Source organism: Microtus ochrogaster, chromosome 4 (genome assembly GCF_000317375.1).
Source record: "Microtus ochrogaster isolate Prairie Vole_2 chromosome 4, MicOch1.0, whole genome shotgun sequence".
Lineage (NCBI taxonomy): Eukaryota > Metazoa > Chordata > Mammalia > Rodentia > Cricetidae > Microtus > Microtus ochrogaster.
The window spans coordinates 5,294,658-5,308,059 of NC_022011.1; the positions used below are offsets into that span (position 1 = coordinate 5,294,658).

At 54.2% G+C, this 13,402-nt stretch overlaps 2 protein-coding genes across 2 annotated transcripts in view; one reads left to right on the forward strand and one right to left on the reverse strand.

Annotated features, from left to right (window-relative positions):
- Window positions 1–13,402, forward strand: part of Agrp (agouti related neuropeptide) — a 67,909-nt gene that overhangs the window by 13,480 nt on the left and 41,027 nt on the right. Inside the window, exon 2 of the mRNA XM_026778364.1 lies at window positions 1,201–1,610. The gene's annotated coding sequence lies outside the window, so the exon portion shown is untranslated. The remainder of the gene's footprint in view (window positions 1–1,200; window positions 1,611–13,402) is intronic.
- On the reverse strand, window positions 1,604–12,674 carry Ripor1 (RHO family interacting cell polarization regulator 1). The gene is made up of 22 exons (XM_005345467.2): window positions 12,247–12,674; window positions 11,298–11,424; window positions 11,028–11,180; window positions 10,798–10,876; window positions 10,388–10,411; window positions 10,238–10,291; window positions 9,957–10,109; window positions 9,796–9,859; window positions 9,666–9,709; window positions 9,459–9,584; window positions 8,824–8,972; window positions 8,619–8,748; window positions 7,126–8,538; window positions 6,926–7,047; window positions 5,985–6,117; window positions 5,596–5,731; window positions 5,306–5,467; window positions 4,738–4,896; window positions 4,415–4,611; window positions 4,248–4,331; window positions 4,026–4,116; window positions 1,604–3,889 (listed from the first exon to the last, which is right to left on the reverse strand). Exons 1-22 carry the CDS (start codon window positions 12,263–12,265, stop codon window positions 3,792–3,794), a joined length of 3,717 nt encoding a protein of 1,238 aa, XP_005345524.2. The 5' UTR covers window positions 12,266–12,674; the 3' UTR covers window positions 1,604–3,791.

The following is a 13,402-nucleotide window of genomic DNA, read 5'->3' on the forward strand; positions in this document are numbered from 1 at the left end:
AAAAAAAAAAAAAAAAAAAAAAAAAACAACCCGGAATGATTGACAGTAGCCTCCGAATGTGGATGGAAGCCATGTGTTTAAAGAGAGTAGAACTCAGTGGAGTACTATTTAAGGGGTGCCTGCACAGGAGGAAGAGGTCAGAGGAGTTAGCTGGGAACAGATAGTTGGTAGCTACAGCAAAGCATCTGCTAATCAGCTGTTCTAAGTCAGCATTTACTGGACATCTATGTTCCTGGGATGTCTCATGAGTTAAGAGGCAACTGGTCTTTGAATTTTAGCGTCAACTTTAGACTAATGGCTGTCACTGCAGGCCATTGACAGCTTTATTTTCTAAATGACATGTTGTGCTTCTTTAACTTCTAGGAGTCTTTCAACTTCGCCTTCTCATATTATTCAGGTCCAGAAAAGCCTAGCCCAGCATCCAAGCCAACAAGCCAAGAGCCTTTTTTTCTTTTCTTTTCTTTTTTGGCTTTTTGAAATAGGGGTTCTCTATGTAGCCCTGGCTGTCCTGGAACTCACTCTGTAGACCAGACTCTGGCCTTGGATTCACAGAAATCCACCTACCACTGCCTCCTGAGTGCTGGGATTAAAAGCATGAGCCACCCAGCTTTAAAAAAAAATTATTTTACATGAGGTTTTACTTGCATGTATGTGCCTCTAGAATGTTGCAAACCACTTTGTGGATGCTGGGAACTGATCTCAGGTTCTCTGCAAGAACATTTAAGTGAGCCGGGAGGTGGTGGTGCACGCCTTTAATCCCAGCACTTGGGAGGCAGAGGCAGGGAGATCTCTGTGAGTTCGAGGCCAGCCTGGTCTACAAGAGCTAGTTCCAGGACAGGAACCAAAAGCTACGGAGAAACCCTGTCTCAAAAATAAAATAAAAAAAAAAAAAAAGAAAGAAAGAACATTTAAGTGTTCTTTACTGCTGAGTTATCTCTCCAGCTACCCATAAGAGCATTCTATCTTTGGGGATGGGCAGCTTGAAGAGTAAACTTCTTTCTGAGGGGATGGAGGGAAAGCAGAGAACATCTCATGTGCTGGCATCCAGAAAATTGTCCCCACATACCAGGCTCAGAAACGTACAAGGAAGGCACCCCCGCTCTGTGGGGGAGTCCAGGAAGCAGTCCTCTTCCCGTGTGCCAGCCCATCTGCTTCTTTGCCTTCATAAACATGCTTTTTCTTCTTTTTGGTTCACTGCAGCTTTGAAAGCATGAGAAAAGAAGAGTGAGAAACAAGAAGAAAAGATAAGGTTGGAAGAGGGCAAGAGGAAAGGAGAGGAATGGAAGGAAACTCCTGCAGCCACCAACACAATAAATTGTATCCTGAGCCACCTCAGCCTGGCCCTTTTTTGCAGTTTCCTCTGCAGTGCTCTGAAGACGATGAATAAGACATGACTGTGACCTAGGTGGTCTTAAATGATGAGCCCATCAGCATGTTACAGGCCTTGGCAGCCCATTTCCACTTGCCCCCTCTAGGTGCACACTTTCCTTGCCGACACCTGTGACTCTTGATAACATCACCAACCTCCCACCACCCGGGACAGCAGGCTCCCAACTGTCCTGAATCTGAATTGGAAGAACAAATGTCTCCCCAGCCTGCAGGACAGCAGGGTAGGAAGTAAAAGCGGTGCCCCATGTGTGCCTCCCACTGTTGACAGAAGGAGACCTACTGTCAGGCTAGGAGACCAAGCTAGCCTGACTTGAGTCAGGCTGTGAATTGAGAGGAGAGGGAAAGTGGTTGTTGTGTGGTTGATCCACACTGCTTCAAGCCCAGAAGTCTTGAAGGGCCAAGGCCTGAGGGTCCTTTCCTGACCTTGGTAGTCCTTCACCAGGCTGTGCTCTGTTTCTAGCTCCTCTCCACTCTGCCCTCACTCTTCCTCAGCTAGGACAGACGCCTAGGCTCTGGCCCTAGTACCCTCCTTGTAGAAGACAGAGGGGTCTTGTTCCTTCTGTTTTGGAGAACAGGGATGGATAGTCAGTGACGGACTGGAATGACATCTTCCCACCCTGTATTTCTTGTTGGGCACTGTCCGTGGTTTGTGCTCTGAGGTGTCCTGACCCAGTCACTGCCTTCTCTTTCCTCCCTGCTTAGTCAAGGTTCAACTCCACTCTCTCCCCACCACTTACAACAATCCTACCCACAGGGAGTCTACTGGTGGTTCTGGGACTGCCTCCAAACTGTGACCGGTTATAGGCGGTGGTGTGGTCTGTCACCTGATTGTTTTATCTACTCCATTTTACCCCAGCTGACCAACCAAAAAGCTGAACTGCCCTATCCTGCCCAGCCATGCCAGTGTATAAGGGCTGTCTGTGTGCGCCTTACCCCACCCCCACCAGACTATCTCAAACTGCCAGTATCCACTCACAGGTGTTTCCTGTTGCCGTTTCTTTTGCTCAGCATGACCTCCACAGCAGGTGCTGAAGGCCCAGCCAAAAACCTCTTCATAGGCAGTTCTAAAACACTGGGGTAAGGCTCCCCAGGGATCTGGGTCACCCCACCCCCACCTAGGAAACTGTTGGCTCTTCCTGAGTGCTCCCCCCTCTCCCCATGACAGCTTTGTGCACAGTGTCAGACTACTGGGCCATATCACCACAGGTACTGGGACACCAGGGGGCTCAAGCTGGGGAGACCTTATGGATGTCCAGTTTCTCTAGATAACAGAAATCCTGGTAGGAGGATGGAGGGTCCATTTCTCTAGCCATGGGTGTGGAAAGCCCTCGGGACCTTCTTAGCAAAGGCCTGCCTTCCTCCTGAAATCCCGTCCCACCCTTAGAGCGGGTCCCAAAGGTCTCCTAACCTAGGTTAACAACAAACTTATGTGCTGGAGGCAGGGAGGCCCTCCCTTGGGAGTCCTACTTCCTCAACACAGGTCTGCTGACTGTTGGGGGCCACAGAGTTCACAGTTTGTTATTGCCGGGAAAGAGGTGCCTCAGGGAGGGAAGGATCTTGCTGTCTTGGTTCATGGGGCAGCCATCCGGGTCTCCTGTCTCCCAGGCTCAAACTCCTCCCCTAAGCAAGGATTCCCGCTTCCCCCCACAGCCGAAAGTTGCTCCTGAAGCTCCACCATAGGAGGCTGCCTCGCCAGAGGGGCCCATGCAGAAGCTACCACCCCCTGATGCAGTTCTGCTGCCCCCTGGTGGCAACAGCTCAGGCACGCCATGCTAGCTTTTCTTTCTCTTTGCCCACTAGCCACAGTTAGTCTAGAATATGCAGTTTGGGCCTTCTCTGGGCCAGCTGCTTGGATCCACTCAGGGCCTGTAGTTCCCAGGCCCAGATGCAGGTTCAGCCTGATGAGCAGAGCAGAGCTCCCTTCCCTTCTGTGGCTCTTCTCCAAGCACAACCCTGGACTGTGGGCTTTCTTCCACCAGGATTTCCAGGGCAAATGCACGCGATGTTGTCACAGCTGAAGTGTGGCACAGCAGTGCCAGGAAGAACACACCAGAAGGTGTTGGAGCAGAGGTTCAGAAGTGCAGCAAGCCATGTAGGAAACACATTTTGCTTTTTTATTTTCTGTAAAACTCTGTAAATAAAATACAAAACCAAGGGATGTAGTGAGGCAGAGCAAGATATGGCCAAGCCCCTGACACTGTGGCAAAGGCTATGCAGAACCAAGGCTGGGAGGCACTTCATTCAGGCACTCTACCAACCCCAGGGGAACAAAAGAATATATTAGATTTTCATTCATAGGGATTTGTGGGGAGAGGTGTCTGGAACCAGCCCTCACCCTCCCTGCCAGTGCCTGGTGAGCCCTGAAAATGGGGGAAGGAACACTGGGAGCCGGTGATTAGAGTTCAGAATGCTGTGCTGGCCATGCTGCTGGGCCCAAAGATGCGAGGCAGAGCATCCAGGGACTCTTCTAGCCGCCGATGAGCAGACTGTCCTTCTTCCCCTATAACGTGTGAGCATAAGATCAAGAGTGGCCCTGACATCCTCCAGGACTTCCCACGCCTGGCATTACCTCACCCTACTCCCAACAGCCAAGGTGTTCTCAGACAGAGTTCATGTCTCCCACTTCCCAGCCTCACCACACTGCTGTAGGCTCTGCCGGGCAGCTTCTCTCACAGCTTCCGTGTCTGTCTGGCACAAGTACACCAGGGGCTCAATACCCTCAGGAGCCTATGGGAAACAAAACATTGAGGCAGGTTCAGTATAACAAGCAGGAATAGCCCTGGAGAGAAAGTGGTAGTAGGTAGGTACGTAGGTAGGTAGGCGGTAGGTAGGTAGGTAGGTTGGTTGGTGGCGATCACCTTGATACAGCCCAAAGCCAGGCATCCAGCCACTCGAGTTTGTACATCCTCATCCTCAAGTTGGTCCAGGAAGCACAAAAGAGCCTGGGCAAGGGTGGGAGGGCAGATTTAGCTAGTGGACGCCCTCAGCCCTCACCTTACTCACAAGAGAATCCTGCCAAACTCACCCTTTCCCGGAAGACAGGACCAAGTGAGAGGCTCCGAAGTTGGGTGCTGACCGCAGCCATGACTTTGTTATTGCCGTGGACCAGCAGGGAGCTAAGAGCCCGAAGCCCATCCCTTCGCAGGCGCCCCTCAGGTGCTAACCTCAGAGCTTTCAGCACAACAGCCTGGTCATCAGAGTTCAGATTCTGTACCAGTAACACTAAAAGAAGTGGGTGGCACAAATTGGTAAAAACTCTTGGGGTGACTTTGTCCTCATGATCCCATCTTTTACACCCTCAGGACCACCCCTGGGGTCAGCATTCTGTGGCCAGGGCCACTGTCTCACCTTCCTCTGCAGTCTCTGTCACATAGGCATCCATGGAGGGGCTGTCCAAGGCTTCTACATAACTCCAGAATTGGAAAATGGTGAACTGTTCCCCGGGGCCTGGTTGGGGCCTCCTAGGCAGCTTCCGCCCCAGGGCGTCTTCCAGGAACTTCACACACACTGCAGGAGACAGTACCACAGCCTGAGCTGGGATAGACCCAGGTCTCTCTCTTTTTTTTTTTTTTTTTTTTTTTTTTTTTTTTTGGTTTTTCGAGACAGGGTTTCTCTGTGGTTTTGGAGCCTGTCCTGGAACTAGCTCTTGTAGACCAGGCTGGTCTCGAACTCACAGAGATCTGCCTGCCTCCCGAGTGCTGGGATTAAAGGCGTGCGCCACCACCGCCCGGCTAGACCCAGGTCTCTAAGCAGGAAGAGAATGTCCCCATTCTAGCTCAGGCCCAGGGACTCCTTGTCCACCTCTACTCTGAGAACGAGCAATCACTAGTTCTCTTCAATGCTCAATTTGTCCGTCAGTAGGGGCTAACAAGGAAGCTAGGAAAGGAAGGAAGGGGCAGGTAGGCAGCCCACTCACCAGCCTCGGCTAAGCCTGGCTGGCGCAGGGAAAGACGGGCACCGTACTGGCTGCAGAAAGTGAGGAGCACCTGCTCCACGGGGCAGATGAAGGGGCTGAGTCCCTCTGTACATTGGTCCCAAAAGGTCAGGAAGCCGGACCGAGAGGCTGAGAACTGCACCACTGTGAGGGGAGGGTGAGAAAAGCCATCAGCAACAGAGCAGGTTAGGCAGGAGGGGAGGGTGTGTAAATGGGAAAAGGTCAGGCATGAACTCCAGGTGGGCATCAGCCCAAGCCCAAGGGGCCTTTACCTTCCTGGGCAGAGGTGGCAGCAGTCCCCCATAGCTTGCTGTGCTCACACACTTCCTCGAGCACGCGTGCCTCCCTCAGCAGCCGCTCTAGGGCCCATGCCTCCTGGCAGCGCAGGGGCCCAAATGTGCCCAGTTTCTAGAGGACAGGGGTTGCCAAGTGATTTAGACCTCATGGTAAGGGTTGGGGAGGATGGAGTCAGGGGAGTACAGGTCCCAGCATGCATTGGGAGGGGCTGAAACAGGAAGAGCATAGGAGGTATTACATGCATAGGAGCCAAATGCCCAGGACCCTGGGGCACTGGTGTGTGAACTGAGAGGTTTAGAGGACCAGGACTGGAGTGCAGGACTCCCTGGGGCAAGGGCTGAAGGGGTGTGTGTTATCCCCTCACCAGCAGGAGGCGGCTGCAGTGGTACAGGTGCTGGACCAAGGTGGCATCCAGGGCTGGACACCCAGTGCTTAGGGACTGGGCATTTGATGAGTCTAATCTGTCCTCTGCCACAGCCTCTGGGCTGCTTGTGGGCCTGAGAGAAAAATGGATCAAACATCCCAACAACACACATCACCTTCTGGTTACCAGAGATTATTTTTATTAAGCCCCTCCCACCCAGAATGGAAGAACAAAGTGCAGACTCAGACAATAAGACACAGGTAAGTTCACAGAGACTTCCAGGAGGATGAGGCCGCGATGAGTAACATGGTCTTATAGCCAGTCTACTTTTTGCTACCCCTGCTAAGAAAGGGGCTGCCGGACCCGAGATGGGCGCCAGTAGGACTGCAGGCGGGATGGTCTATAAAACGTGGACTGGGAGGGACACAGGGCTTGGGACTGGAACCTAGGAAGTCGTAAAGGGAGGAGGGACCGGGTGCGACTCTCAAATCTGAATCGGTAAAGTCTACTCCAGGAATGAGAGCCGAGAGGCCGCAGCCTCCGGGAGAGTCGGGGTCGTGATGGAGGGGGCTGATACTGGGGGACACAGGGCACATGGTGAGGCGCTGAAAGGGCTCCTTCACAGGATGGGTCCAAGGTGAGGTCAAGGGAAAGAAGAGAGGCAGGAGGCTCACAAGCTGATGGGGACTTGCAGGGGAGGCAGACATTGCAGAGATGAGCAGGGTGGCCAGAAACACTGGGATTGATGAGTTGGTGACATGGGCATCAAAGATACATGAGGTATACAAGGAAAAACCAAAACTTCACTTGCCGCAAGCCCACCTCACCTGTCCCCATCTTGCCTTTTCTCCCAACCTCCTCCTTCCCCTCCTCTGCCTTACATTGTTTTACCTCTTCCGCTTCATATCTCCCCGCCCAACTAGTTCCCAGTCTGGCCTTACCTGGCCCCAGGACCGTCGTTGTCTTCATCTTCATCATCATTGAGGAAGCTGAAGCTCTCCAGGGCATGTTCCACAGTGATGCTAAGACTGGAGGCCCTGCTTCGGGTCAGGCCTTGTCTCTGCTGAGATTATAAGAGGGGTCAGAGCTGCTGCCACTGGCTGGCAGCTCTCTCTGTACTGTCTCAGCCCAACATCCTTACCATGAGCAGACTCTCCAGGCGAGTCACCTCCTGCTCCAAGCCCTGCAGCTCAGGGAACTGACCACGATAATCATCCAAGGCAGCCATTAGGGTCCCCAGGGCCTCTTCAAGCCTTTTGTCCCCAGCTCCTTCGGTTGCTTCAGGAACTGGGGCTTGGGCAGCTGTGGCCTGGCTAAGTTCTGGATATTGGGGTGCAGGGGCCGCGGATGAGGGAGAGGAACTTGGGCTCTTAGGAATTTGTTCTGGGGAATTCGGGGCAGGGCTTATGTGGGACTTTGAACCAGAACAAGCAAGACTCTGGTAAGAGGTGCAGGATACTGTGGGGTCATCTGTTTTAGTGTAGGGAGTGGTGGCTGGGTGGCTACAAGGCAGAGGTTCAGTGCCTGGGAGTGCGGGGTCTGCGGAGGAGGGGGAGGAGCTGGAGCTTACAGCAAGGTCTATAGAAGGGGTAGGGCTTTCTGTTGTGGAAATGGGGCTTGTAGAGATCTGGACTGGGTCCACAGCACTGGTGGTGTGACTTGTAGTGGTATGAGTTGACACTCCAGTTTTTCGAGTAGGGCTAGTGGTCCTGTGACTGGGGCTCAGAGTGGCATTGGTGGGGCTTGGAGTAGTGCAAGGAGGACTTATAGTGGTGTGGGTGGGGCTCGGGGTGCTATGTGTAGGGCTGGCAGCAGTGTGGGTGGGGCTCGGGGTGCTGTCAGGAGGGCTTGTGCTAGCCTGGATTGGGTCTGGAACACTGGGGCTAGAGCCTGTAGTGGCGAGGGCAGCGGGCATGGGTTTGTGGGTAGAATCTACAGTAGTGGAAGTTGGGCTTGGAACACTGTGGGCAGCGCTTACAGCACTGCAGGTAGAGCTTGTATGTGTGAGGCTCGGACACTCCGAAGGGTCAGAGTTTGTGGCCTTGTGAACTGAGTCCAGCGGTGTGGATGAGGCAGAGTCTGTCCATGTGGGGGCAGGGTCAGTTGTACTTGGGGTGGGTCTTGTGGCAGAATGGTGAGTGTCTGGGACAGGAGGAACACTATTGAAATGTTCCACATGGGTGGAATCTGGGTATACAAGTGGGCTAGGTCCCGGGACTGGGCTTTCTGGGCCCACTGCTTCCACAGCCTCAGTCAGGGCAGCATCCACACTGGCCTCACTGATGTGGCTGAGAGTCCGGCTGTAAGGGGCATGCCCATTGACCAGGGCGGGGGCCACAGCTGGCTCTTCTTCCATGGAGCTAGAGGTGAGGGGCTCTGGCCTTCGGAAGGCAACTTGGATGGGCAGGGGCTCTGGCTGCTGCACCAGGGGCTTGGGAGTTGATGAATGTCGAGCAGTGCCTGAGAGCTGCGGGCTGGACGAGTCATCTGAAGATTCAGATGACAGGGACCATGCCGTCCCATTCTCTAGCTCGTCCTGCCGCCGTAACATGTTCTAAGAGAAAGAAACACTTCAGGGTTACACCAGAAAGACTCTGGGAGATGGTAAGACCTGGGACCTGGATTTCGACTCACATAGAAGGCCTGCTCCCGAAGCGAGGGTGTGTCTGGTGGGCTCTGGCTGTACGTGGAGAATCGCTTGGTAACAGTGGAAGCTTTGTTGACTGTAGAAGCTGCTGAGGGCTGGTCATCCTTGTCAAAGGGACTGCGAAGGGAAAAGGACATTAGCCACGCCACTACCTTCCTTTTGCCTTGTCCTAAACCCTTCACTCCTACCAACCTCCATATGACTTCCAGGCTGAGCTTGATGGTGCCAAGGTCATTGATGTCCACAGCCACAACCTGGGGCAGGGCAGCAAATAGGTCCTTGGTCTCACAGGAGACACTGCCCACAACGACGTGGTTAGCCAGGCCCTTCAGTTCTGTCACCTGTAGCCAAGAGTGCACGGAGTGGTCACGTGAGCGTAGGTGCTAATGAGCTTCAGGGCATCCAGAAATCTGAGTTTGCATAGAGGTTGTAAGACAGTCACAGGGTCACAGGTGTGCAGATTACAGGAGGATGAGAGTTCCAGGGATCACAGGGCCATGGAGGCCATCTGGGAGCAAGAGCGTCATAGAAGTCCAAGCTGGTAGGGTCCCTGAATTTATAGGGTCGCAGTCTCATGGGAGTTCAATGGAAGTCAAATATTCACAAGTTTGGAAGTTCGTGAGAAGGTCTCAGTATCAAAGTCATGAGGAAGATTGTTTTCAAGGCCACATAAAGAGGGCTATGGAGGTCATGGAGTCACATTTACAGGCCCAGAGAGCTAGAAGGGACTACAGGAATGAGAGCCTTGGAGAGATCTTTACAAGGAATTCCCAGGATAACGGGGTCATAGGAACAAGCTGTCTTATGGGTCCGGTCAGGAAAGTCACCTTGATGGACAGGAACTCTGTGAGCAGGGGAAGAAAGACGGTCTCTTCACTGTCCCACACCTGCTTCCCACTACTCTCTATTCGGCCTCGCAGTTTCCATCGCTGGCGGCCATATTTCATGCAGATCTAGGGAGACAGGCAGCATGAAGCAGCTCTTGGGACCGTGGCCCTTCCTCCCACCCGGGTCTTCTCAGTACAACCTCATACCTCATACTGATCGCCTACACACAGCCTGGCGAAGCCAGCCAGCCCTGGGCACAGAAAGGAGAAGATGAGCCATGCTGGGGGCCTTAAGCATACCCAATCCTGCCTCTCTTCTGCTCCGACAACTCATTACCTTTCATCCGGAGATGAAACTCGCCCAGCTGTGCCTCTAGCTCGTTCTCCAGAAGACACATGCTCTGGGAAGGAGGGGTAGGAATGTGAGGAAATGAAGAACCAGTTCTCTCTCACCAGCTCATACCTTGTGCCTCTGCCACAGGGGCCCTCATTGCTCACCTCTGTGTACTCTCTATGCCCTCTAGTGGCCTCAGCCAGGCTATCTCGGGCCTCTCGACTCCCGGGGGACCCCGTGCTGTAGGCACGGACCATGTTGTAGGCACCATCCCGGAGACGCCGCTGGACACAGTATGCTTCATACATCTCGTCAATCTGGGGAGGTGATAATGGGGGTGGCAGCAGGGGACTGAGACTCACCACTGGGGTTGCCCACACTGGACCTTCCCCTTTCTCTGGGATAGCCAAACCCACATCCCACTCTGCATGCATGCTGTATGCACCTTACTGGCATGGAACTCCAGCCGCCGAAGAAAACGTTCAATGGACTTGACTTGCTAAGGGAGAGTCAAGTCAGAAAGAGCCTAAGTCTTAGGACTCTTTCCTCTCCCTGTGAGCCAACCCTCTTCCAACACCATTCTATATCCACTCACCTTGTCCAAGTCATACAGGAAGCCCTACAGAGGGAGGCAAGAAGGGATACTTAGAAGGTGTCAGGAAGACCCCAGGAACATATTTGCCTATCCAGCTGTTCTTCAGGATTCAACAAAAATGTTTCCTCCTTTTACAACTGTCCTCCCAGGAAGAACCCTGGCCTTCTCCTTTACCACTGCAACATAATCTCTCGCTGTCATGAGTGAGGCCTTGAACTCTCACACTGCACACTTCTCTGAGTAAGGCACTAGGTCTCAAGCAGAAAGTGTATTCCAAGAGGTTGGAACAGAGTAACCTACCAGCTCACCTCAGAACACAGCTCAATATCATACAAGGTTGCTTTGCCCAGAACCTACACTATACAGGCAAGAGAGATACTGGTCCAGGGCATCCCCTGGCATTTACTCACTAGGCGGGAATTCCTCTTGGACTCTTTTATCTGGCCCTGGAGCTTCTCCTGCTCCTGCTGATGCACTTCCAAGTAGGCCCTAGGGGAAAGGCAAGTGACGAGAGTCAACAATCCAGCCTCAAGCTGACAGGATGCTGGTGGTAGGAAAAGGGTGCATAGCTGGGGAAGATTCAGACTTGCAGAAACTTAGATGGAATCCTGGGACATTGCACAAGGAGGGTGTTGCTTACGTCAATCCCCGCTTAAGGGCGGCATACACCAGGTCCAGCCGCTCTGGCTGTGGCACCTTGGGGGCTGGGTGGGCTACGGAAAACATCCTCGATACTCGGGAGAGCACTAGAGGCTTCCGTGGGGGCCCTGGTGGGCTGAAGACCGTGAAGTTCCTGAAGAAGAGACTGCCTTTAAAAAGGGGTTAGCAAGAATCCCCCAAACCCTTACTACACACCCAGTGCCCAACCCCATCTAACTCTCTCAACCCCATTAAACCCCTTGTCGCGTACCTGGGCCCGCGCTCGTGGCTGCCGAGGACGCCTGCGAAGGACTGGCTCCTATTGACCCGGGCGCTGAGCAGGCGGCGCTGCGGCCGCACCGACAGGGACATCATGGAATGAGTCCGCGCGGGGCTCCCTGGGGGTGGCGGGGGTGTGTGTCCAGCACCAATCGGGTCCCCGAAGAAGCCCCCTTCCCGTGGCTGGGTCCCAGGGCTGGAGCAGGCCCTCCCTGGTCACCAGGAACAGCTGCCCCAATGGGCTCCAGCCTTGGCAGTCTTAGCCTCATTGGCCCCCTCGCTAATGACAGGGCAGTGGCAGGCGACTCGGCCTCGGACTCAGCGTGGCCTCCGCTCTGCCCCTACTTCCTGCGGAGGTGAGGGCTCCGCCTGTCGCGGGGCAGGAAGGGGGGGTCGCGCGGGGACCCTCCTCCAGCTGGGAAGAAGCAGGAAAGAGGCGGGGCGCGCGAAGAATGTGCGGAAGCGCCTGTTTACCCGGGGGCGGGGCGGCATCCCCAGCCCTTCCCCTGCCTGCTCCCCCCCCAAGTGGCCGAAAGCTCGGGTGCCACCACCCCGGGAGGCCGTGGAAGGTCATGGGGCGGGGCGCGGGTTAGGATCTCAGTAGAGCCGAGAGACAGGCCTGGCCGGTGCAGGTTTGTAACCCACCGCCCTACTCACACCAACTCGCAGGCGCCTTGACACCAGCGTCCTCCCGGCGCCCGGGGATTCCCAGACTGGGGGGCAGCGCCGAGAGAAGTGCCCCGCCTCCTCCACTTTTCTATAGACCCTTCTTGGAAACTGAGTCATGGACGCACGCTTCTCCTACCGTGGGAGGAAAGGAGTCCCGACCGAACAGCCACCCCAACCTACTCCAACGAAACACGCATCCTAGGACCCCAGAATCCCGTCTGCATCCCTTGTGGCCATCTCTAGAGCCTTTGAAGCTCCAAGCCGAGTCCTACCTCTCTTCTTGGAGTTCATGGTGGGTTTCGGATGGTCCCAGACCCGCGCTCACCCACTGTGTCCCGCTGGCCTGGGGCTTTTGGTTCTAGCCCCGCTGGGCTCCAAGCTCTCTGCCAGCGACTCTGGCCCTGGTTTCGGCTGCTCTAGGCGCCTCCCGCCCGCCCAGTTCCTGCCTCCTGACTCAGCCAGCAGGGATGGGGCGGGACTGATCCCCCGGACTAGGGGGGCACCCGACCTCGGTCTGCCTGGCCTCTGCAAGGGGTGACTAGGGGCTTTCCTCCGGCGTAGGCCGGCACATTGTTTGGGCTTAGGAGAGCCTGTGAAGGGAGTTGAACCCCAGAATTATTATGGAAGGATAGACTGAGACTTGTGGGACATGATAGAAAGGTGTACAAGGGGCTGGGGAGATGGCTCAGCTTCTCTTCCAGCGGCCCAGGTTCAATTCCCACATGGCAGCTCACAACTGTCTGTAACTCCAGTTCCAGGGATCGATCTCTCTCTCTCTCTCTCTCTCTCTCTCTCTCTCTCTCTCTCTCTCTCACACACACACACACACACACACATGCACACACACACACATGCATACATGCATGCAAACCTCCAATACATTTGAAATAAAAAAATTAAAAAAAGAAATATGGTCAAAAGTGGCTGTCAGGCTGCTGAGAAAAAAGCCAACATAAAGAGGGTTGGGAATTAGGGTTCTGTGTGTGTGAAGGGGGAAAGTAGGAAGTTGGGGGTGCTGAGTGCAGGGACTGTGGCAGTGGAGGACACTGGATAATACAGTAGAAGCTAAGGAAAGAGATAGCTGAAGGGGCAGGAGCTAGATCAACCACAGATCATGTGCTACTCCAAGACAATGAGGAGGATTCCAAAGCCCCCTGCATCGTCTTTATACCCACAAAGGGGGTGCTCCCCTCTCCTGGGCCCAGAGAAAACGATCAGGTCCTGCTACCCAGCCAGGGTTTCCCCTATAGTGGAAGGTGTCCTTCTACCCTTGGCTCTCCCCCCAAGTCCTGAAATCCTTTGGTACCAGCTTTCTTGATCCCAGCCTCCTCTCCCTCTCTCTCTCTGTTTTTGTTTTTTTATTTGTTTGTTTGTTTGTTTTTGTTTTTCGAGACAGGGTTTCTCTGTAGCTTTGGGGCCTGTCCTGGA